Source organism: Ammodytes marinus, assembly GCF_949987685.1.
Source record: "Ammodytes marinus genome assembly, chromosome: 1".
Lineage (NCBI taxonomy): Eukaryota > Metazoa > Chordata > Actinopteri > Uranoscopiformes > Ammodytidae > Ammodytes > Ammodytes marinus.
In genome coordinates, this window is record NC_137230.1 from 12,960,092 (window position 1) to 12,982,689 (window position 22,598).

Here is a 22,598-nt window from a genome sequence, read left to right on the forward strand (position 1 = left end):
ATTCACTCTCCCTGTTCACCTGGTGACAAAACGTTATTTGTAAATGTACGTGCAATATGCATTCTGAGACATAATGAGGGATAGACTGTTAAGTATCGACATATCCTTAGGAAGTGTTTTTCAAAATTGTGTTAGTCTCGATTCTGCAAACATTTTTTTTTAAATACGGATTTATGTACAGAAGGTTATAAAGGCTACCCTCTATGATCTTCAATCTTTTCATGTTCTTCTTAAAAGCTTCAGCCAAGATATTTCATTTTGAAAATGTCTGGCATACAGTTTTAGGTGAGGCATGTATTTTCCCTTAGGTTTGCAGAGATTATTTTTTCATAGGCAGGCAGAAAAATCTATTGTAACATTTTTGTATGGTTGATCATTCATTTCTACTTTTATCTCCTGGAATCTGCCACCATGTTATTTATGAATTTATGAGTTATATGTTCCTGTATCTTATAACAAAAATATCCATGCCATGTACCAAACCTGTGAAAATGTATAATGTAATTTTTATTTTTTTTAAGATTTTTGGCTAATTTCTACCATAACATGTCTTCTTTAATAAAAAGATAAACATTGTCTTTGCGTCTGTACATTTCTCATATACAATCTTTTGACATTATGTTAAAATGTGTTTTTTTCAGTACTTCTAAATCACTTACATTATTCTTAGCACTATTCTGAATTGTATAACAGAGGGATTTATACATTGTTAATTGTCTGAGTTGTGATAGGCCTACAGTTTAAAAAAAGCTTTAAATTCTGGCTCTATATCCAACAACTTGATTCGTGATCATTAAAGAGATGCAAATGTATGCATAATTGATTAGATGTTGCCATATTTGCACAAGTTAAATATGTTTACCCTATTGACCTGCATCCCCTCACCTTAGACGTATTTGAACCCTAAAACAATGCATTTCAGAGCACACAGTCCACAACACAAATCCTGTTTGAAATTACACCGTGAAAGCATTTGGCTCGATGAGCATCAGCAGAGTCGCCTGAGTTAATACTTAAACTCCATATCACTATTATGCATGGTTCTACAGTCTGCTGATAGCCTAATCTTACAGTAGCACATATAAGGTTTAACAAACCAGTTCCTGGCGCCTTAAATAAAGGTAGATGCACTTCGTTTTAGTGTAGGTCGGAAATAGGAATACATATGAATGAATATACACAGACAGCATTTCGTAGACAAACACAAACACAAGTTTTTTTATGGATCCAGTAAGAGCAAAGTGATGGAATAATATCAACTGACTTACCTCTTTGATTATGTAGTTGAGTTTGCAGATTTAACATAAGTTCGTTCAATCAACGGCTAATAATGTCCAAATATCAGACTCCTTCTGCGCAATAGACAACCACGTTAATTCAAAATCCATCAAGACATCCCTACACTCTCTCTGCCTCGCAATTAAAACCAACTCCGTGTCCCTCTCCTGGAATGTATAACTAGCTGATAATGACACACGCCGCTGAGTGTGACGAAAACTCACTGATAGAAAGGCACGCGACTATGCGCATGGAGCTGCGCCAACTCCATGCAGAGAGAGAGAGAGAGAGAGAGAGAGAGAGAGAGAGAGAGAGAGAGAGAGAGAGAGAGAGAGAGAGAGAGAGAGAGAGAGAGATGAAATTCAGTTAAAAAAAGAACAGCTCTGGTTTGCACTCTCATTTTCTGGACCTGTTGCAAAACGTTGCAAAAATAGCTGTTCATATTTTCTCATAAAAGAGAGAATGTGAGAAAAGTGTAGGCTAATAAATTAAAGATGTGTGGAGGCTGTTCATGTTTGCAACACTAAATCAGCATAATGATCAGAGGACGTAAATGACTGACAGCTTGGAAGAGGAATAAAAATTCTCCAAATGGCAATAAGGAAAGGGAAAACTAGGCCAACATACCCTGATGCTACATTTCTGCAGCCATTTTTGCCCTTTGTCGTTTTAACCTCTGTGTTGTTGTTGTTTTTATTTTCTTATTTGTTTCTTTTTAATTGTGTTAAATCCTGTTTTTACTGCACTAATTGTTCTTTATGTGAAGCACTTTGGTGGGGCTTAGCCGTCTGTAAATGTGCTATATAAATAAACTTGACTTGACTTGACTTTCAACTGCATTTTACCGACCTTCATCTATGTCTTTGTGACATTCATGTTATGTCTAGGTTTCCCCTATGGGACGTAACATACAGCGTGAATGTTACCACCGTGGACCACTCCTATGTCTCCTGAGAACATCTTAGCTGAGCTTTGACCTTGTTGAATTGCTTTGACGCAAAAGGAATCTTTTCAAACTGCTTCATTCTTGTTGAGGACGTGTTCAACCTACATGACTCTAGCATATACACAGCCATCATCATCATCATCAGGTGCACTTACTGCTGTGACCACCTCTTTATGGGTTTTGACATTGCTGCTGAAGAGGTCGATATCAAAAGCATGCTGCTTGGAGGAGAGTGCCACCGTTCTTTTCTTTTACATTATATATAAGATCTCTGTGCTGCTAGGTTTTAATACAATGTTATCCCAGTTGATGGTGTTGCCGCAGTGTCTTTTGGAGGTGCTGCTTGATGTTTTTGTGCCTCTTATTTACAATTGGCATAATGTTAATACAATACCATAAACTGTAATTGAACTGCAGTGTTTAACGGTTGAAAAGGGAAAGCTTTATCTTAGGTTCTGGCAGAGTTAAAAAAAATGGGTTTGATCATAAACCTGTTTTCAAGTATTGGCAAAACACTTCAATGTCCACCCAGAGATTGTACGAGTCAGTATTTGTTACTGGTTTAAAAATGTGAGTGTATGTAAAAGGGCATACGGATGTATGAGCAGGGCAGTTGGTCAGTGTTTTGGCATTTCTTCAAACAAATGTACTGCATCCATGTGTATGTTAAGAGAGATCTAGAGTCTAGACACCCATAGTAGTCTTACTATAATGTTTAAAACGTTGTTTAGATGATTTTTTTGGCATTGTCAAGCTTTATTTGATAGTACATAGTTGAAATGGGGAGACAGAGAGAGGGGGATGACATGCAGTAAAGGTCTACAAGTCGGATTTGAACTCACGACCACTGCAACGAGGCTTCAGCCAATATGGTACGCTCTATCCACTATGTCACCAGAGCACCCTGATGATGTTAACATTTCTTAAACCTGCTGTTTGATCGTTGCAGTAACGTTTGTCTTTCTCTTTGTGAAAAATGACACAGAGCTCGACAACAAGTCCAACAGTTGTATGTTATAATATGTAATGGCTTCCTTTATTACTTTTTTATTTGTGCTTTCTGTTGCTGTTATTCTCTCCTTTTTTGTCTGTTTTACTTCACATCTGTGCTTTTTGTTTGACCTCCTTCTCGGGGGAAATCTACTGTAGGTGTTTGCACAGACTAGTACAGACAGAGTTAGAGCCTGTCGACTTCAGCCCAGCTCAATATCTTTTCTCTGTGTAGTGTGCACAGTTTGACTGCATGTGTGTACTTTTACACAATCTAGTCACTAATCACAAATCCTTATTGGCCTGCATGACCTGGTGAAGGGTGTGTTGAAGGGTACAGACAGGGGAATGCAAACTTCCTACAAAGCTGGTAATATGATTGGTTCCCTGATCCCTGAGTCAATCTGAGCCTGAGGCATATTGATAGTAACAGTAATATTGGCCACTTATCCACATGTATTTCAATGACTACCCCTAACTTGCATGGACATACTAACTTGTCCTGCTACCTTACGACTGTGTTCGTAGCCCAGAAACGCATCACTGAAAAAAAGTAAAAAAAACATGTTCCAGCCAAAGTAAATCTCATCAAACAAATCTTGTTATATTCTCAGAAAACAATTGAAGAGTATGTCTGTTGAAAACTGAAAGCGTTCAGGTGTCCTTTCCTTTCCTTTGCACCAGAGTGGTTTGCCTTTTGCTTGCATGAGAAGATATGAACGATAAGACAAGGCTGAGCTGATAAATAAGGAATAACCAAGCTAAGTGGTAACATAAAGATCTGCTTTACTGAACATCTTCGTCTTACTGCCTCAACATGCTTCTCCGGCTGAATGTCTGCGGATAAGGAGCTACAATAGCCGATGACGTCACTGAGATTAGGCCTATGGTTGGACACGGACAGCCCAAATGGCTGCCTGTCATTTTGGTGCGTTGGGACAATAAATATCTAAATATCTATCGTGGTCCACTGCTGCAAATTCAAAAGTGGCTCACTCTCATTGCAGGCTAATGCGTTACCCTTTTAATTTAAAGTCTTCTCAAAAGTTTTTTTTTGGTTATTGATGACAACAATGCAATGCTTTTTTATGCAATGTGAGCCTATATTTTGTGTGATTGTAATGTCTTTATTGGTTGATTTTCCAGTTAAAGAGGATCCACGTTGCATTTCAAAGTTGTTTGTAGTGTTCAGTGCACAAGGTTTTAACAAAGACACTGTTGAGGCTGGGTTGTTACATTCTTTATGACCTATCTGCTTGAGGCCTACTTCTACTTCCATGCCACCAGCAGGGGGCAAAGTTACATGTGTTGAGTATAGATGGTAGGCCTAAAAGGTTTTGAGCAACCATGTGATCCATTCTGTGACACTAAGTTCCTATATTAGATAAAATAACATTGTAGACATCATGATTTCTTTAATTAAAGCTGACATTATTGTTTTTGCTTTACATGTTATTGTCAGTCACACATCTTGTCCTATCTGAGTCTCACTTATTATTCATTCACTGGAAAAAGACAGGGGGTATTTGTGTAATGATAAATACAGTTTTATCACCACTTCTTTTATATGCCTAGGAAGACTACAATGCTGGTTTGTAGATTGCACCAACAGATGTCTTCTTTTCCATACATCTCTTGTAAAGATGTGTAACCTTATCGCAGTGAGAAATGTAGGCTACCTGATTAAGCTAAAGGGGAAGAGGATAAAGTGCAATCTTATACGGTTACGCCCAGTCAATTGTAGCCGATACTTCACCAAACCACTCAGTCATTCGGAAGCGAAATCTCAGAGAAACTTTAACATTTCCCAACGATGTGAAACTTCGCTCCCATTTCCTGTCAATCTCGTCCCACTTCCCTCCCCTGCCATCCATCACGCCGACGTGCGCTCCCAGGTGTGGTGAGTGACGGACAAACGCGGAAGTGTGTTGATTTGTCAGCAGCGCCGGGGGAGAAGAGAAACTGTCCCAGCAAGGATGTCCAACAACGACGAGATCCGATATTGCCACAGATGTTCCTACATCTTCCTCAAATTCGCCCTGTTCGGCTATGCCATCGTCTGGTGGGTGAGTACAATCGTCGTGCGTTAGATTAGATTGGGAGCTTCGTTTACACATAGGGGTGTAGACAGGGTGTGTGTGTGCGTGTGTGTGTGTGTGTGTGTGTGTGTGTGTGTGTGTGTGTGTGTGTGTGTGTGTGTGTGTGTGTGTGTGTGGGTGGGTGGGTGTGAATGTTGTGTGTTTCGGCTGGCACTGTGTAGCCTGTGCGGTTCAGCTCAATAGAAAATAAAAAATACAAATAGATCCTATGATTGTCTATATTATCCTTTATACAAATGTGGATTGATTGTGTCTGCGATCTACAGCTTTGAACAGACAGGTGTAACTTTTTACCTGTGGAGACCTTCTGTGTGCTGCTACTGTGTGGCCACGCCCTCTTGTGTGCACCTTTACACCACCCTTTACCTCCCTAATCAAATCAACGAGACAGCAAATTAATGGGGGAGGGGGTGGGTGGGAGAATGAGGAACAGCATATTCAGGTTTTATTTATTTCTCTCACACATTCCATGTGCTGCTTGTGCGTGTTTTCATGTGTCGTGCTGTGGTCAGAGCGTTTCACCATATGAGTCACTATAGGCCATCACTTGACAGAGCAAAAACATGTTTTTCAGGAAACGAAATAATGTGGAAAATGTCAGCATATAATGGGTCTTAATGACACAGTTGGTCGGGTAATTGCATTGTAACATAATTATAAATGCATTGCGTCTGCCTCATATCAGGCATGTAGCTTATGTTCAGTAAAGCCTTCAATTATAGGCTATTTCTGTTAATACACTTCTTTTTGTAATAAAACGCCTGCCAACTCATGATAGGAATACTTACAATACATGATCACTAGCTCCAGAATAGTCGACATGTGTTTGATGAAATGAGGTGAAGCAAGTGTTATGGAGCATAAAATACCTGACAGACAACCATCACTGTCCATTAGATAATGACAACAGTAATCTGTGATGTCTATCATGTGATTATATGATATCATCAAGAGTGCAGTAAATATAGACTGTCATTATTATTGTACATTTAGATCTGACCTGAATTTGACCTCCATATTTAATTGTTTTGGGCCATCTTACATTGTGATGTAGTCTTTCTATACATGTTTTCATTTATTTTTTATAAAGCAAACACATTTGGTACCATATTTAACCTATGGATATCCACCACACAAATCATCAAAGAGATCTGCTGATCAACTCGTTGCCTCTGCATGTTTGCATTAATCACAAGGAGAGTGGTGACTTACATTCTAGGGCCCGACCAATATGGATTTTTTAGTGCCGATGCCGATTATTTTCAGAGAAAAATTACGATAACGATTAAATCGGCCGATTATTATTTTTTTAAATCCCCAAAATATATATTGAAAAAAATTTACTTTTTTGAACCCTTAAATATATATAAATACTTGTCACTGTCGATAGATGTACATTAACTTTTTATTTATTGAAATATGCATTATCTAAAAAAAAAAGTAAAGTGTTACAAATATTTTCTAAAGTGACATGTCGCATTTTTAAACTCAGACATTAAGCATTTTATTCAACTGCTCCCAACCCTCTGGAACTCCCTCCCTCCAAACATCAGCATCTCAGACTAGATAAACCCATTCAAAAGTCAACTCAAAACTCACCTCTTTAAGAAAGCATAATTACACCTGACTCCATTCCAAACCTTATCTTTAATTTGTCTGTATTTTGTTTTGTTTTTCTATAAGTATGATTTTCTATATATAATTTTAAGTGTCTTTGAATGACCTCCAATAAAGCGCTATATAAATTCTATCAATTACTATTAACAGTCAAAAGATGACCAATGCCTCTGCTATTGGTGTCAGGGGGAACTGTCAAGTGTGAATTAATCCAATGTATTACAACACAACTAATGCTGCTGTTAATAGGCTATAACTTTAATGCTATGCATGTAGGCTACTTCCGGGGCAGCAATGCATCTCACTCAACATGATTGCTTGAATAAAAAAAATAAAAAATCTGCAAAAAATCGGACATTCGGAGATGTGCTATAATCGGCCAATTAAATCGGCCGGCCGATATATCGGTCGGGCCCTATTACATTCATTCAAGGTGGACACAAACATAACTCCAAATTAAAGGATAAATGTTGCTCCGTAACTGCTGGACTTGTAAATAGGAAACTGTTGACCATGTCAAAATCAGTTATTGCGGCTTCAGGTTCATTCTTTGTCCGACCTACCTTTTTTTTTACATTAATTAGTCAGTAAACACTAGGGCAACTAGACAATGCAGTATCTTAGCAGTAGAATATAATACACTTTATATCAATATGTTTTATATACATTCGGTATTGTATACACTAGATTAGTAATAGAGATCATTGGCAGCCTAACAGTCACACAAATCGTCAGCTGCCAGTGTGTGTTGTCTAACTCTTTCCCTAATTCAGGTGGTGTATTGCTTAAATATGTGATGTGCCATAAAGAAGGATCAAATACCTTGTTGATTATAATTTACTTGCGTCTTTCAGAGGCAGTAACTAATTATATATTTTTACTCCCGGAGATGACACGTGTTTCAACAGATGTCTTGAAATAACTTGGATATAACGGAAGCAAGATGCGCTACTTCGGTGGCTTACTTTTTGTTGTTATTGTTTTTTATTTATTTATTTTATATTAAGTTTTTGTGTGACACAGCCAAACCCCGCAGCTGCTCCCTCTCCCAGACAACAGTGCAGATTGTATATTTGTGCAGACAGATGGCTGATTAACACAACGCTTGCAATACAAAGAAAATCACTTTTTTTTTTCTCCTTTGAGACATTTTTGAAACGTTTATTCACAGAGAGGGAGAGCGAGAGAGAGCAGTAGGGAGTGGGATCGCGAGGCAGTGAGGAGCCGGTAATGGGTATATTATGGGGAATGAATGCTGCCTTGATAGGGGAGGTGAAACAAATTAACGAGTTATATTTACTTTGCTCCCGTGGCTTGTTGATTCAGTCATGATTCAGAGAGATTTACACCACACTCTACACATGTCTCTGGAGATTGTGTGGATTATCTTAGCGTGATGCACTGTCAGTTGTATTGTTTGTCACATCCTCCAGGAAACGTTGACAGTCGCAAATGTTTTTTCTGCCATAATGTTTCATGAAAGAGGTGTGGGAGTAAAACATATATATTTAGTTGACTACATGTTGTAATCGGTAATAGTTTACCACGTGTAATTAGTGAAGGAAACAACCAATGCTGACACAACTGGCAGCTCTGGACAGGTCTGCTAGTGATTTATTGGGAGGTTTGTGTTGCCCAAAAACATAATTTTGTATTTTTAACGTCAGACTTTTGATTTATTATGCCATTCATTTTAAAACACCCTAAACGTACTGTCTTGCATTCAGTTTTTATTTTATTTATTCCTCTTTTTTATAGAATGACCTGTGACAGTGTCCCGCTGGACAGGATGTCCTGTGAGCTGGGGGTCTAGTGTCGAGGCTGCAAACAGCCAGGCTAAATAGCATTGGAGGAACAATGACAGGAGGGGATTAGCTATTTCCTGTTTACAGAATGACTTATCTAGCTCTATACTGTACGAAATGGCTTCCAGTTACAATGACAATGACTATACATTGTTTACATATTATTTGAATAATGTTCTTACTTACTAATGTACATCTATTCTTATATTATTATATTGATATCTTTTATTGTTGGTTTAACCTTGTGGCTTTAAGCACATATTCTCTCTACCTGTTTCTTAATTGGAGCAACTGTAACGAAAATAATTTCCCCCGGGGATCAATACAATATTTCTGATTCTGATTCTGATTTTTGATAAAACCAAAACTAAATCAAAGGGTGTTTTTCTCTTTTTAAAAGTCATTCTAATATAAATTATGGTTCCAATGTGAGTGACAATGTAATGCAAACAGTGCATTTGGTAGGCAGAGCAGGATTAGAGAGTAATGTATTGAATGTTGCAACCTGTGACATTTAAATGTGAAGCTATTATTTAAATGCCTGGAACATGATTGGATTAAAATGATTTTGTCAGCAGTTCTGATTATCATCTGTAATGAATCTTTCAGTTACATAATTTAAACCAAATGATTATAGAGGCAACTGGAAATTTCCAGCTCTTAACTTATTGTTCCTGTGGCTTGTTCCGGGCACAGCAAGTCTGCTGTATGAGGTTATCTGCTTTGATCAACCTTTTATTTACCCAGTGAAGGTTGACTGAGCACACTTTGTTAACAGTGGCTACACACACACACACACACACACACACACACACACACACACACACACACACACACACACACATGCACAAATAGGATTTCCCGGTCCAACACAGGGCTTTGACCTTTGGCCCTGCAGAGTTGTAATGACATTGTAATTTGGGCCTCTGTGCCTCACTGTTGTTGTGCGAGGACATCGCAATGAATTCAGTCCTCCACATTCCAGCAACCTTTTAGTCAAATGAATATGTCCTTGTTAAAATTATACAGTTTCATTGGCTTCATAGTAGTCTTAAGTCCAAGACACATTGGTGTCCTACGGCATACATTAAGACAACCTCTAAGACAACTGCACAGTTGTAGAAATTGTAATTCACTTGCACAAATGTTGAACGTTTCTATACTACTCCTTACTTCGTGTGTCCTTTTGATTTGTTCGATTAACACATTTGTTAAGTAGCTGATGAAGGTGTGAAACAACACTAGAGTCAACAGCCATGCCAGCTGCCCAGTACAGTGTAGCCTGCCAATTAATTCAATGAAGAGGAAGAACGCTACATAATAAACAAAGAGCTGCGTGCCAGCATTTTTATGAAAAGTTGTGTATATTAGCATGCTAACACGAAGCTAATGAGACTGACATTAATTGTACATAGCCTTCGGTCATAAACCAAAATACTGTGAAAATAAACATTTTGACCTAATGAAAAAGTGACGCTGTACGATCACAATGTATATACTATCTATGACGATCACCAATGTGACAAGTACAGTTTATCCTGATGAATGTGTGTACCAAATGTAACAGCAATCCATCCAATCCGTCAAAACATTTCAGTCTGATCAAAGTGTTGGACTAAAAATTCTGGCGAACCGATAGACTTGTGAAACACGGGGAGAACTGGATAATACGGGGGGATGAAGTCACTCCACATCCATGCAAAAAAGAAATGGAAAAAATAGTAGCTTCATAGCATTGCATTGTTTTGTTTGAGTCATTTCGATAGACCACAATTATGTCTAGCCCTCAGCATTCTCTCTTCAAAGCTGTTTCCATGATCCCGTGCAACTCCATGGCGTCATCAAACTCCGTCTTCGATTATTGTTGATCGTGAGCCCCCTGTAAGCGCAATATTACATATTGTGCGTTTAAATTGTTATCGAATTCATTCAATGTACATTTTTTTTTGTCATATATGGCAGAAATCATGAGACATGTATTAGTCCAGAATTTCAGTGCATTGTTAATTGATAACTTTTAAAATATTTTTTGATTGTTTTCTAGTATTATATCAGTTATTCCGCTTTACCACGGTCAAAGTCAAAATCCTACTGTTAGTCACTTTTTGTGTTCCATCTGCAACTTGTAGCCTACTTCTAGAGGCTCTTTTTAATGTCAGTACTGCACTGTAAGCCTCCCACAACCATCAGTAAAGCACACTTATAGCACTGTGAGGTTGATTTTACAGAGTTCAATAGGTTATAGAATACCTTGGCCTAACGCTTTGATATTATCACCAAGTCATCTGAAGCTAAGTGCATGCTGATAAACAGAGCCCTGTCTGTGTTATGATATTGTCTCAGCTATTTTAGTTAAGATTAAAGTTTACCCTTACTGGAGTGATAGGCAAACCAACAAGGCTGTTTAGAAAAGGTGATCATGAGTGATCATCTGTACAAAGAAATGTTGAGTTTTTCTAAGTGCTCTCCTCTTGTCTTGGCTGAATGGAAGTAAGTTAGGGGTGTGCAGGCAACCAGCCAGCAGCTAGAGACCATAACAGACAGCAAGCCAGGACTTGTAGGGGAAAGATATTGTGGTGGATTATAAACAGTTTTTTGACCTTCAGAATTCCCAGATGATTGAGTGTGTGTGTGTGTGTTGGGGGGAGGGGGGGATTTTGAGAGTAATATTTGCCTCAGGGACAATTTATGACTATATAAAAATGGTTGACTACCTGTTGAATGTGTTTTTGTCTTCCATTGAATGACTGTAGTGTGTTTGCTGTTTAAAACTATTGGAAATAAACAAATGTAATAGTAGCGTTTCGTAAATGTGGCTGGCTCAAACGAAAGGAAACCTAGTAATGGTACAAATTGCTCTTCATTTGTGTTGCCCCAGCCACCGATAATACAATTTTGCTCTGTGTTTACGATTTATTTTTTAACCAGGATTAACAACTTCTCCTTAACACATCTGTGGTGCCCGAGCTGGCAAGATTGACTAGCATTGCTGCAACGGTTGGCCCCATTCAAATTGAATAGCAGTCTATTGCTCTTTTGAGCCTCCGAGTCTGTATTTATGAACGGGTCATTAGTCTTCCTAAATACATGCGCTCAGTTTTACCTCCAAATAAAGTGTGTTTGATCAAAAGCCACTAAAACTTTCAGCTTGTTTACAACATGTCTGGGCACCTGTGTCAGTGTCCCTATTGGTCTTATTTGAAACGATAACTCTTGAGTACCCAGATCTCAGCAATTTCTTTCATGTGTATAGTGTTATCATAACCATTAGAATTGATGGCCTCAACTACAAAAAATAAATCCAAAGTTATAAAAGTAACATATTTTCCTTTTTTTGCTAGCGCAATGAGCACAAGCTCCAGTTCTGGTGCTGTATTTTTTAGCAGCTTCCAAGATGAATGTACAGCTTTAAATAACATTTATTAAAAATGCTGAAAACTAAAAGCTAATTTGAACGAGTCATTTTAAAATGATTAAAATGTTATAATTCAGTAATCAAACCTAAACCCTATTCTATCTGATCACATTAAGCTTTGTTTTCTTTGCTAAATGTGTAAACCTGATTACCAAATGACTTACCTCTGCCAATTGCCTTATATACGTACAACTTGTTTTTCCCCAGCTGAGTGGTGGCTGTGAATGAAGCTAGCTAATTGAGTATGTTATTGGGGAATGTAAGAGTCTTTGGTTAATTGAAATTCAAAAAATTCTGACACCTGCATGTTTCCCATGACATTATAATCCAGTTGTTGACTAACTTGTTCTTACTTCTTCTCATTGTCTCTTTAGTTGATAGGCGGCTTTATTCTGGCCATTGGCATCTACGCTGAGGTGGAGAGACAACGCTTCAAGACACTGGATGGAGTGTTTTTGGCCCCAGCTATACTGCTGATTGTTCTGGGAATCATCATGTTTATTGTTTCATTCATTGGAGTCTTGGCTTCACTGAGGGATAATCTACTACTACTGAAAGTGGTAAGTGGTGTGCTGACAGTCAAGTAAATTATCTTTTGTAATTTCAAAGTGCCACAAACTTTGCATCGATGGGAAAAGGCGGACAATCTGAAGCAATTTGAAGCTTGTGAGAATATATCATAATCCCGAAGACCATTTGACTGTTATACAGATCTACTAAATGTTTTAATGAGGTAAATTGTTGATTGAAGATGAAAGGTAAGAAAGTGACTTGACAGTGCATGTGATGTTTCAACTCGATATCATGGGAGTAACCATATTCATCCAGGACAATATGTGTGTTGAATTTTAGGCTTTAAAATAGAGGGGGGTGCAATCAAAGGTAAATGGTACACACGTAAAAGGATTTTTGCCATTACTTAAAGTACATCACAAGCATACATTCATGTTAAATGAACGTATAAGCATACTGTATGCTTCCCTTTCACGCTCAAACAAATGCAGCTGTGGAAAGAAATGTTAAGTGAGGAACGGAGGAATTACGGACAGTCACAGAACTATAAATTCAGGACTTAGCTTGTTCACACCAGCTTTGTTTAGTGTGATTGAAATTAACTCTGGGGCTTTGTGATGTAGGCAATGGTAGAAATTGCAAGCGATTTGCATTTTTACTCTCCAAACTGTCTGACAGCATTTCCATGCATGTGACTCTTAGAAACAGTTTAGCCCTATAGTCCGTTTGAGTGTTTGCCTTTGTTGAATGTGAACCGAACCATCTAAAAAACAAAACAATGTGTCCACTCTCACCTAGTGTGCACCAAAGAAGCGGACTATTGGGTGTGAACAACCTCTTATGACATAGACCCGAAGCACATCCCAGGAGGATGAATGTTTTAGAATTGGATGAATGGTTGGGTGGATGTATAGAATGGCATCAATAACTCACTCATAACAGCGCTCTGTGTGAAAACATAGCTTTATGTCAGTGTTGAAAACCCCCAATGTGTCGTGGTTTAACTGAACCTCAAATAATACATCTTAAGATAAGTGAAAATAAGTGTATAATGTCTCTTTGTTGTATTCTTGGTAACAGTTTATGTACACCCTGGCTGTGTGTCTGATCCTGGAACTGCTGGGAGGAATATTGGCGCTGGTGTTCCACAACCAGGTGAGTCTTTCAGGGGAGTTGATCAATGTGCCGACAGTCAGAACCCCTCTTCCCTCAGCAGCTGGGCAGGTCATGCATTTATTTTCAGGTTTTTACATCCTGCTGTGGGAGAACATGATGACATGGGGAGCTGGGGGGGGGGGTGATATCAGTAAAGAAATGAGGGGAAAAAACATTTTGGAGCACTTTGCGAGTAGATGTGGCTGTGGGAACCCCTCACTGCTGAACATGAAATAGAAGACACACATTTCACCAACCTTAAATTTGTCGGTTCAGTTGATCTGACTGCACTCACGGTGACCGTGTGTGTGTGTGTGTGTGTGTGTGTGTGTGTGTGTGTGTGTGTGTGTGTGTGTGTGTGTGTGTGTGTGTGTGTGTGTGTGTGTGTGTGTGTGTGTGTGTGTGTGTGTGTGTGTGTGTGTGTGTGTGTGTGTGTGTGTGTGTGTGTGTGTGTGTGTGTGTGTGTGTGGTAAATCAGCCCCTCTTTTTTTTTTACACAGTGTCTATGTCTGTGCATACTGGGTGTTGGGGCTGCTGCCTCACAATAACACTGCAGCATGCAGGAAATTGGTTCCTCCCTTGCACTAAACAAAGCAGAAAATATCGCTCCTCCTGTTGTTCCCGAAAGCAACTGAAGCGACACGGACAGATGAAAATGAGTCAATCCAGTTGCGCACAGATTTTCGGCAATTATCGCAGCACAAATCCTCTAGAGAAATCAAGCTTTTTTTCAAAGTTTGCAATGAAAAATGTCTCTTTCAGTCTCTGGACAAGTATATACTGAAGGGCCATTTGACATTTCAGCGTGAAACACAAAGCCCTTTAGGAGGAAAATGAGGAATGACACACGGACACACACACACACACAGACAGACTTTCCTTGATTTAGATTGAGTTAGATAGATAGAAGATTATCAGATGCTACTAACTTTACAAACTGTGGGTAAGCAAATAACAAATAATGACTCATAATGACCTACAATCCGCTGACCTCAGTTCTTGTTAGATTCTTCACAGGATCGAAATGAGGTAATACTCTCATGCCTAAATCCTCATTCATGCCTTTATTAAACCCGCTTTCAAATTGCGTCCAAACTAGCAAGAGAGCCAAACCCTTAATCATGGCTGCTACTGAACTCTTTCTCAGATATTTGTCTGCTGTTTCTGGAATCGCTACATGCTATTTGTAGATGATGATTTTCAAATATGTAATTTCTCTTTAAAAAATAAAAAAAGAAGAGGTTTCATCTCCATCTCGTTTACATAAAGATCATGATACAGTTGAAGATCCATGAGGCATTAAAGTGCCTCATATTATTTTGCTCATGCATATATACGTACAGTATATGTTTCATTAGACTTGAGAAGTGAGGAAGTTTTAATTTAATAGACACTGATGGGGGATTACTGTTAATGTTATCATACCTCCATGATGTATGATTATGGAGTCAAATTGCTATATTAATACATACCTCGACTGAGATATTCATTACCTCAGTTCCTATCCATGAACATATTAATCTGGCTTTATGGGTTCTACTCACCTCTTTTTGATGCTGTTAATCATCTCATTTATATGAGTGATACATTCAATGCAATTATGGCCTCTGTCTCATAATAACATTGTAATGGTTACATCTGTTTTTTCAAAATAAATGCTACATAATCACAGTTATGAACGTACACTCCAATGTGTTGGTGGCAGTTTTATTTTTAAATACTATGAAGCTTCTGATATGGCATACAGTAGCTTAATTCTTGTGTCCTCTCATTTACATTGAGATGAACAAGATATAGCAGTGTATGAGGGAATGTGTTTATGTTAATACGATTGAAGTTTCTTCTCCATATGAATGGATTTTTTTTTATTAAGACTAATTTTCTTTCTCTCAATTCCATGAACACCATGTTTAATACGATCATCCCATGCAATCTTATGAGTTCTTTAAAATAAACTGCCTTCTGTCACAAGGGAAGTGACTAGACGAACTATAGTCTATATGTCTGTTAATTGTAACTTGGTTTAACTGTGGCTACCTCAACCCTATAGATTAATTGTGAAGACCCGATATGTTCAAGGAAGAAACTGATTGAAATCAAAATGTATCACAAATAAAGATTGCAGTGATGTGAAATTAGTGGATTAAATGATTAGCTCCTTTAATGAAAACGTTTTAATGACAATCTCTGCATGAATGTACTGAAGTGTTCCTAGTTGCAAATATTAATTCTCAGTCTGTTGAAAGACTGATGCATTCGCCCGATGTGACCCTGCTGCACCAGATTGTGTCCGACAGATGTGAGCTGTCCATCTTGTCATATTTAACATTTCCAGTTCAGTGGATCAGTCACCTTGACTAATCAGAGCTGCCTGTCTGACGCATTCTTTGAGGATCATGTAAATAAAGTGACTCTGGTAATGTCACCTCCTCCATCCCATGTACACACACATAATAGTTTTCTCTTTCGTATCTCCCGCTTACAGACGGTGGACTTACTGAACAAGAACATCCGAAGAGGCATTGTGAACTACTATGATGACTTGGACTTCAAAAACATCATGGACTTTGTACAGAAGAAGGTAAGATTATGTCACTGCTTGTTTTCTGTCATTTTGAACATTAATGTTATCAAATGACAGGTTTGAGAGGCCCTTTTAGCGTTACAAATATGTTATAATGCAATGTAGCACACACAGCAAACCGAATCAGCATTACTCACGGCTGAGTCAGTAGCACTTGTTTGGGGCAACGGCACCAACAGTGAGCTTGTATGATGAAGTAGCGCAGAGCCACCACTCTGCACCTGCTCCCATAATACATGGTGCTCACACACACACACACACACACAAACACACACACACACACACACACACACACACACACACACACACACACACACACACACACACACACACACACACACACACACACACACACACACACACACACACACACACACACACACACACACACACACACACACACACACACACACACACACACACACACACACACACACAACACACACAACACACACAACACACACAACACACACAACACAGACAGCCAGAAGCTGAATATCTCATGACCAACTTCTATCAAGCACATGGGGACTGATTATCACACAAATGTTCCTCCAGCCTGAAGGCTGCATGCCATATGCTATTAAAGAATGTTAATGCTAATGTTGCTCTCTGTATCAGCTGGATAAGCAACTGCTTGTAAACAAGTTCCCAGTTCTCATTCATGAATCAATAATGGAAAGATTAAAATATAAAAAACAATACGGGAAACCTAAATTGGGATTTTGGCTGTTTCTTTCTATGAATGGGCTTTGTGGATTTATTTGCGTTCTTGAATATATTGGCCTTAAATGAGCCAATGTCATGTGTTTGTGCTGAATAAATGAGTCAATGTTGGCACATCTCTTATTGCAACTAACTAAGAGACGGAGGGAAAATCCCTTCGTTGTGTGTTAATGACTGCATGGGAATTTTTGGTGTGTTTGTGTGAGTGGTCATGGTTGGTTAGGATACTTTCATTCAGGTCAGAGAAATCCAAGGCCTGCAACTGAAATGCCAAATTGATTTTAAACTCAACGAGAAAATATTTTATGACATGATCTAAGGAGAGGCATATGCCGGGGAATTAAAACAGCAAAATAAGACTAACAAGACCACTCTTAAGGTTTGAAAAACACCTTGATGGTCTAAAAGGTTACCTAATGTGAAGTGTTAAAGGGGACATATTATGAAAAACAAAACATTGCAGGTGTTTGGGCACCCTTTTAGGTTATTGGGGTCTCTACCAGCACACACAAGCTTCAAAAAAACAAATGTGTCAGTTTCTTCAGGGATGCTTTTTTAGAAAAAAGGGGGATTTGAAGGTTTCTTCCAAAAAACACAGACTGGTGACGAAACCGGTCGGTTTTCATTACCATAAATACTCCCACGGGAAAGCTTACCAGAAACTCGGTAGTTGATTGGCAAATCAAGACGCCCCGTTGGTAACCACACACAGCTGAGCCTCCACTCGCTCATGCAACAACAGAGGAGAAGCAAGCTGCAGTGTTAGCTCATCCTCAAGCTACCATCACACCCCAGCCTCGAAGCAGACCGGGGCTGAATGGATTTACTTAATTTTTTGTTTGGCTATGCCCAGCAAAGGTTGGCAATCTAGTGTGATCTGCTGTTATAGCCTACTGGAGTGTGGAGGAGATTGTGCCTGGAAGACAGAGAGACACCATCTCTCCTCTGGAAATGTAAGTAGTCCTATTTAAAAACAAATCTGTCCGTTTATGAGTTCAATGTGTGTAATGTGCTTTAATTTATCCCTCCTATAATAACCAACGCCGACTGAAACGAGAGAATGCCTCTGGGTTAAGTAGTTAGCGTTAGCGTTAGCGCCCGTTAGCTTTTATGCTAACGGTTAGATCTGTGAGTCTGTCCGTGACAGCCCCTGTGTGAAAACAGACGGTGAAACTGTATGGTGTGTTGGAAACTGAAGAGTATTTGTTTGTTGTTGACAGTGTGTAGTTATGCAAGCAGTCGTGGTACATGCAGCAGTAGGCCTATTACTTCTCCAGTGTCATATAATAGACAGGAATAGCCTACTGTAAGTTGCCTCTGCTGCTGTTTGTTTCCTGTCCATTATATTTCAAAAAGCACACAGTATCACTCAGAACTCGTTTCTTCTTGAGCAAGGGCTATACTGAACTTATTAGTGGCCCATCTTATTTAATAATGGAAGAAAAAATATATTTTCATTAGTTTGTAGCTTTGCCATAACTACAGATGTATCATGTATGTAGGCTACACATGATGTAACATTGAATGTGCCATGTTTTACAGCTATCTGGGTGACCTGACGGAGCGTTGACCCACAAGGACCGTCACACTATCTGTTCCATCAGAGGACTGTTCACTGGGTGGAACAGGTGGTCTTCTTCAGGGCCCACCAGCAACAACTGGACAGTTACATACAATATGGCTTTGCTTCTGTTTGAATTATGTACACTTTATATTTCCATTTCACTGGCTATGAATAAACTGCTTTATTTTTAAGTATGGTTTTGGTCATTTTAAAATGTAATGATACAGTTTCAAAGAAAAAATCTTCAGAGAGATAAAGGGTTGAATTAAAAAATGTATAAGTCAATGCATGTAGATCGGTCTGAAAACTAGTCCAACATCCTGACTATGAAAATGTGAGTTTCAAGTAATCCTTTACTACACGAAGCAAACAGTGACAGTAAGCAACACAATACATGTTTTAACAGTAAAACTTTATTATAAATGAGTGATCACAATACAAATGATACATTACCTACTAGATATTGAAAGGGTGTCAGATCATTTGCAGCTCTGACTGTAATTGTTTCTATATATTTTTTTTTTTACAAAAGATAATGTCTTTCCAGTGGATCTTGACATGATACATTCCTTTCCTGCCACGTTACTGTACATTTACAGCATGGCTTCACAACCAAAGCTTTTTCACTCCACTGGGTTGTAGATCATTCCCCAGTTTAACCTGTAGAGACATACATAAAACGTTGTATGTTACAAGTTTAGAGAGTTTATTCATAAATACTTAGCTCATATTCTGTTACTGACTGTGACATATTTAAACTGTATTTACCTGAGGATAATGTCAGGGAAACCAGAAATCTTGATGCAATTTTCACAGTTTTCAGCTCAGACTCCTGCCTGACCAGGTTCAGTTGTAAAGCTTTTGGTTTAGAAGTGATAAGTGTGCTGATATTTGCTGTAGAAATGAAGGTAAACATGGTAACATCGATCTCCATGCTGCATTGGCCAAAAGTAAACAAAACTGACAGCTGGGCGTGTGCCATGCCCATATAGGTAGGTATAGAGTAAATGAGCAGGGCGGTGCATGCACGCCCATGTAGATAGGAGGGGGGTAGATGTCAAAACCAAATTTTTTAGGGAGAGGCCAAAAAAGGCCTGAAAAGGCAATGAAGAAATGGGCATTGGTAGAAAACTAATGGGCTTTTTGTACAATAGACCATTAAAACCTTTTCTAGTAGACCTCGGAAATACACATTTAAACCCGAGTTTTTGCATAATATGTCCCCTTTAAGGTTTGAGTGTGCCCTGAGCTAAGTGCTTGTTACAACACTGAACAGAGCCTAGAATCACCTTCCCCCACACATTTCTGACGTCAGAATAGATTGGAAGATCCATTATTCTTATGTCAAGGGAATTCTCATTCCCATTAAACCTTCTGGCTGTAGCAGCTTCTTGCAGGCCACAACATAACCGTAAGGCCTTAGTTGCCACAAACAATACAATCACTTTACATTCTGTCCCATGCGCCTGCAGCACCGCACACACCTATCTGGTTTGACCTCCTGATGCACTTCTTTTATCACTTATTGTGCACTGAGCTCAGAGTCAGCATCAGTTCATTTAGGCAACACATAGACACAGTTGGAAACTAAATCAAAATTCTCCAGGGTTGAGTTTCATCCTCCATTATCCATCATGTTCTCAATCTCAACAACCTGACAGGATCTCATTATGATAACCTGTGACCTTGACCCTTTTCTTTATTGGCAATCTGACCATCACCTGTACTTCACGCAGGGATTGGCCAGGTTTAGAGCTGAACAAGTTGGCAGGATTTTAACTACTCTATAGAGCGCTCTTTTTGACTGTTGTTTAGCCTTAAAGGTGCTGTGAGCGAAGTGGCTCTTTTAGCTAACTTCCTGTCAGTGACTGCAATTAGCAGTCCCCTCACTCGTCCCTACGTCACCGCATTAATGCACTGCAGTCTTCAAGCAGCGAGTTATCTAGCATCATCTCAGATCCGTAAGTGCGATAAAATATGAAAGAAACCATCAAAACAGACATTGGGAAATATTTGTACCGGCTCCGCCATTGTAGGCGCATAAATATTCACCCACCTGTCGCTCTGCGCGTGCACCGGCAGTGAGACGGGTGCCGGTTTGTAGCGTTCTCTCTTCGGATTAGATATTAGTTGTGGGATCCCAGAAAACAATTATTTGCCTATTACATGCAGAGCGGGTGACTGAGAGATCGGAGATATGAGACACGCACACTATATAAGTGATCACTGTATGAATATAGAGCGATTTAACACGTATATTAACATAAATACAGTCCCCTACAAAAGTATTGGAACGGTGAGGCCAATTCCTATATTTTTTGCTGTACACTGGAAACATTTGGGTTTGACACCAAAATATGAATATGAGACAATAGATCAACATTTAAGCTTTCAATTCCAGGTATATACATCTGGATCTGATTCCCAAGTGAGAAGATAGCATTATTTGTAAAGGAACACCATATTTTTAGGTGAGAAAAAGTATTGGAACAGATAGACCTAAAATAAATTAAAATTAATAGGACTTAATATTTTGTCACAAATCCTTCGCTTGCACTAACTGCATCAAGCCTGTGACCCATTGACATCACAAAACTTTTGCATTCTTCTTTTGTGATGCTTTTCCAGGCTTTCACTGCAGCCTCATTCAGTTGCTGTTTGTTTTGTGGGGTTACTCTCTTCGGTCTCCTCTTTAGCAGGTAAAATGCATGCTCTATAGCGTTTAAGTCTGGAGATTGACTTGGCCAGTCTAAAACCTTCTTTCTTTAAATTGGCAGACCGAATGTTTCTGTAGACTTTTAAGTTCATTTTGCTGCTGCCATCATGTGTTACTGTGTTGTTGTCAAGATGAACCTTTACCAAAGTGATGGAAAGGCTAAAGTTTGGAGAAAGAAATGATCTGCTCATGATTCCAAACATACAAGCTCATCTATGAAACACGGTGGAGGCAATGTCATGGCTTGAGCTTGCATGGCTTCTTCTGGGACGGGCTCATTATTCTTCATTGATGATGTAACACATGATGGCAACAGCAAAATGAACTCAGAAGTTTACACAAACATTTTGTCTACCAATTTAAAGAAATATGCAACCAAACTGATGGAAGATCCTTCATAATGCAGCAAGATAATGACCCAGAACACACTGCAATAACAACAAAGGAGTTAATCAGGGTCAAGAAATGGAAGATTGACTGGCCAAGTCTATCTCCAGAGTTAAACCCTATAGAGCATGCATTTTACCTGCTAACTAGGAGTTACCCCTCAAAACAAACAGCAACTGATAAAGGCTGCAGTGAAAGCCTGGAAAAGCGTCACAAAAGAAGAATGCAAAAGTTTTGTGATGTCAATGGGTCACAGGCTTGATGCAGTTATTGCAAGAGAAGAATTTGCAACAAAATATTACATTTTATTCACTGTAATTTATTGTATGTCTATCTGTTCCAATACTTTTGCTCACCTTAAAATGTGGTGTTCCTTTAAAAATAATGCTATCTTATGTGTTGTGTATCAGATCCAGATGTAAACACCTGGAAATGAAAGCTGAAATGTTGATCTATTGTCTCATATTCATGTTTTGGTGTCAAACCCAAATGTTTTCAGTCTACAGCAAAAATATAGGAATTGGCCTCACTGTTCCAATACTTTTGTAGGGGACTGTATATAGCCCACTTCACCATTAAATGGTTTCAGGGAGGGAAACAGGAAATGAGAAAAATATCATTCTGAAGCCACAACAAAAATCAATGGATAAGTTTCATATCCTGTAATTCTGCAAATGAATCAATTCAATTAAGTAATAAGTATTCTCACGGCTTCCCGCTTATTCATTACTGGTGTGGTGAAGTGAGGTCACATTTACTTTACCAAATGAAGCAGAAAAATAAGCATAATATTGGCTACTGCA

At 38.8% G+C, this 22,598-nt stretch overlaps 1 protein-coding gene across 1 annotated transcript in view; it reads left to right on the top strand.

The window, feature by feature from the left end:
• Positions 1-5,142: 5,142 nt before the first annotated feature.
• The window catches only part of tspan15 (tetraspanin 15), a 36,139-nt gene continuing 18,683 nt past the window's right edge, over positions 5,143-22,598 (top strand). The window contains exons 1-4 of the mRNA XM_080039487.1: positions 5,143-5,280; positions 12,525-12,710; positions 13,744-13,818; positions 16,304-16,399. Of these exons, the coding sequence (XP_079895613.1) occupies positions 5,191-5,280; positions 12,525-12,710; positions 13,744-13,818; positions 16,304-16,399 (447 nt within the window). The 5' untranslated portion in view covers positions 5,143-5,190. The remainder of the gene's footprint in view (positions 5,281-12,524; positions 12,711-13,743; positions 13,819-16,303; positions 16,400-22,598) is intronic.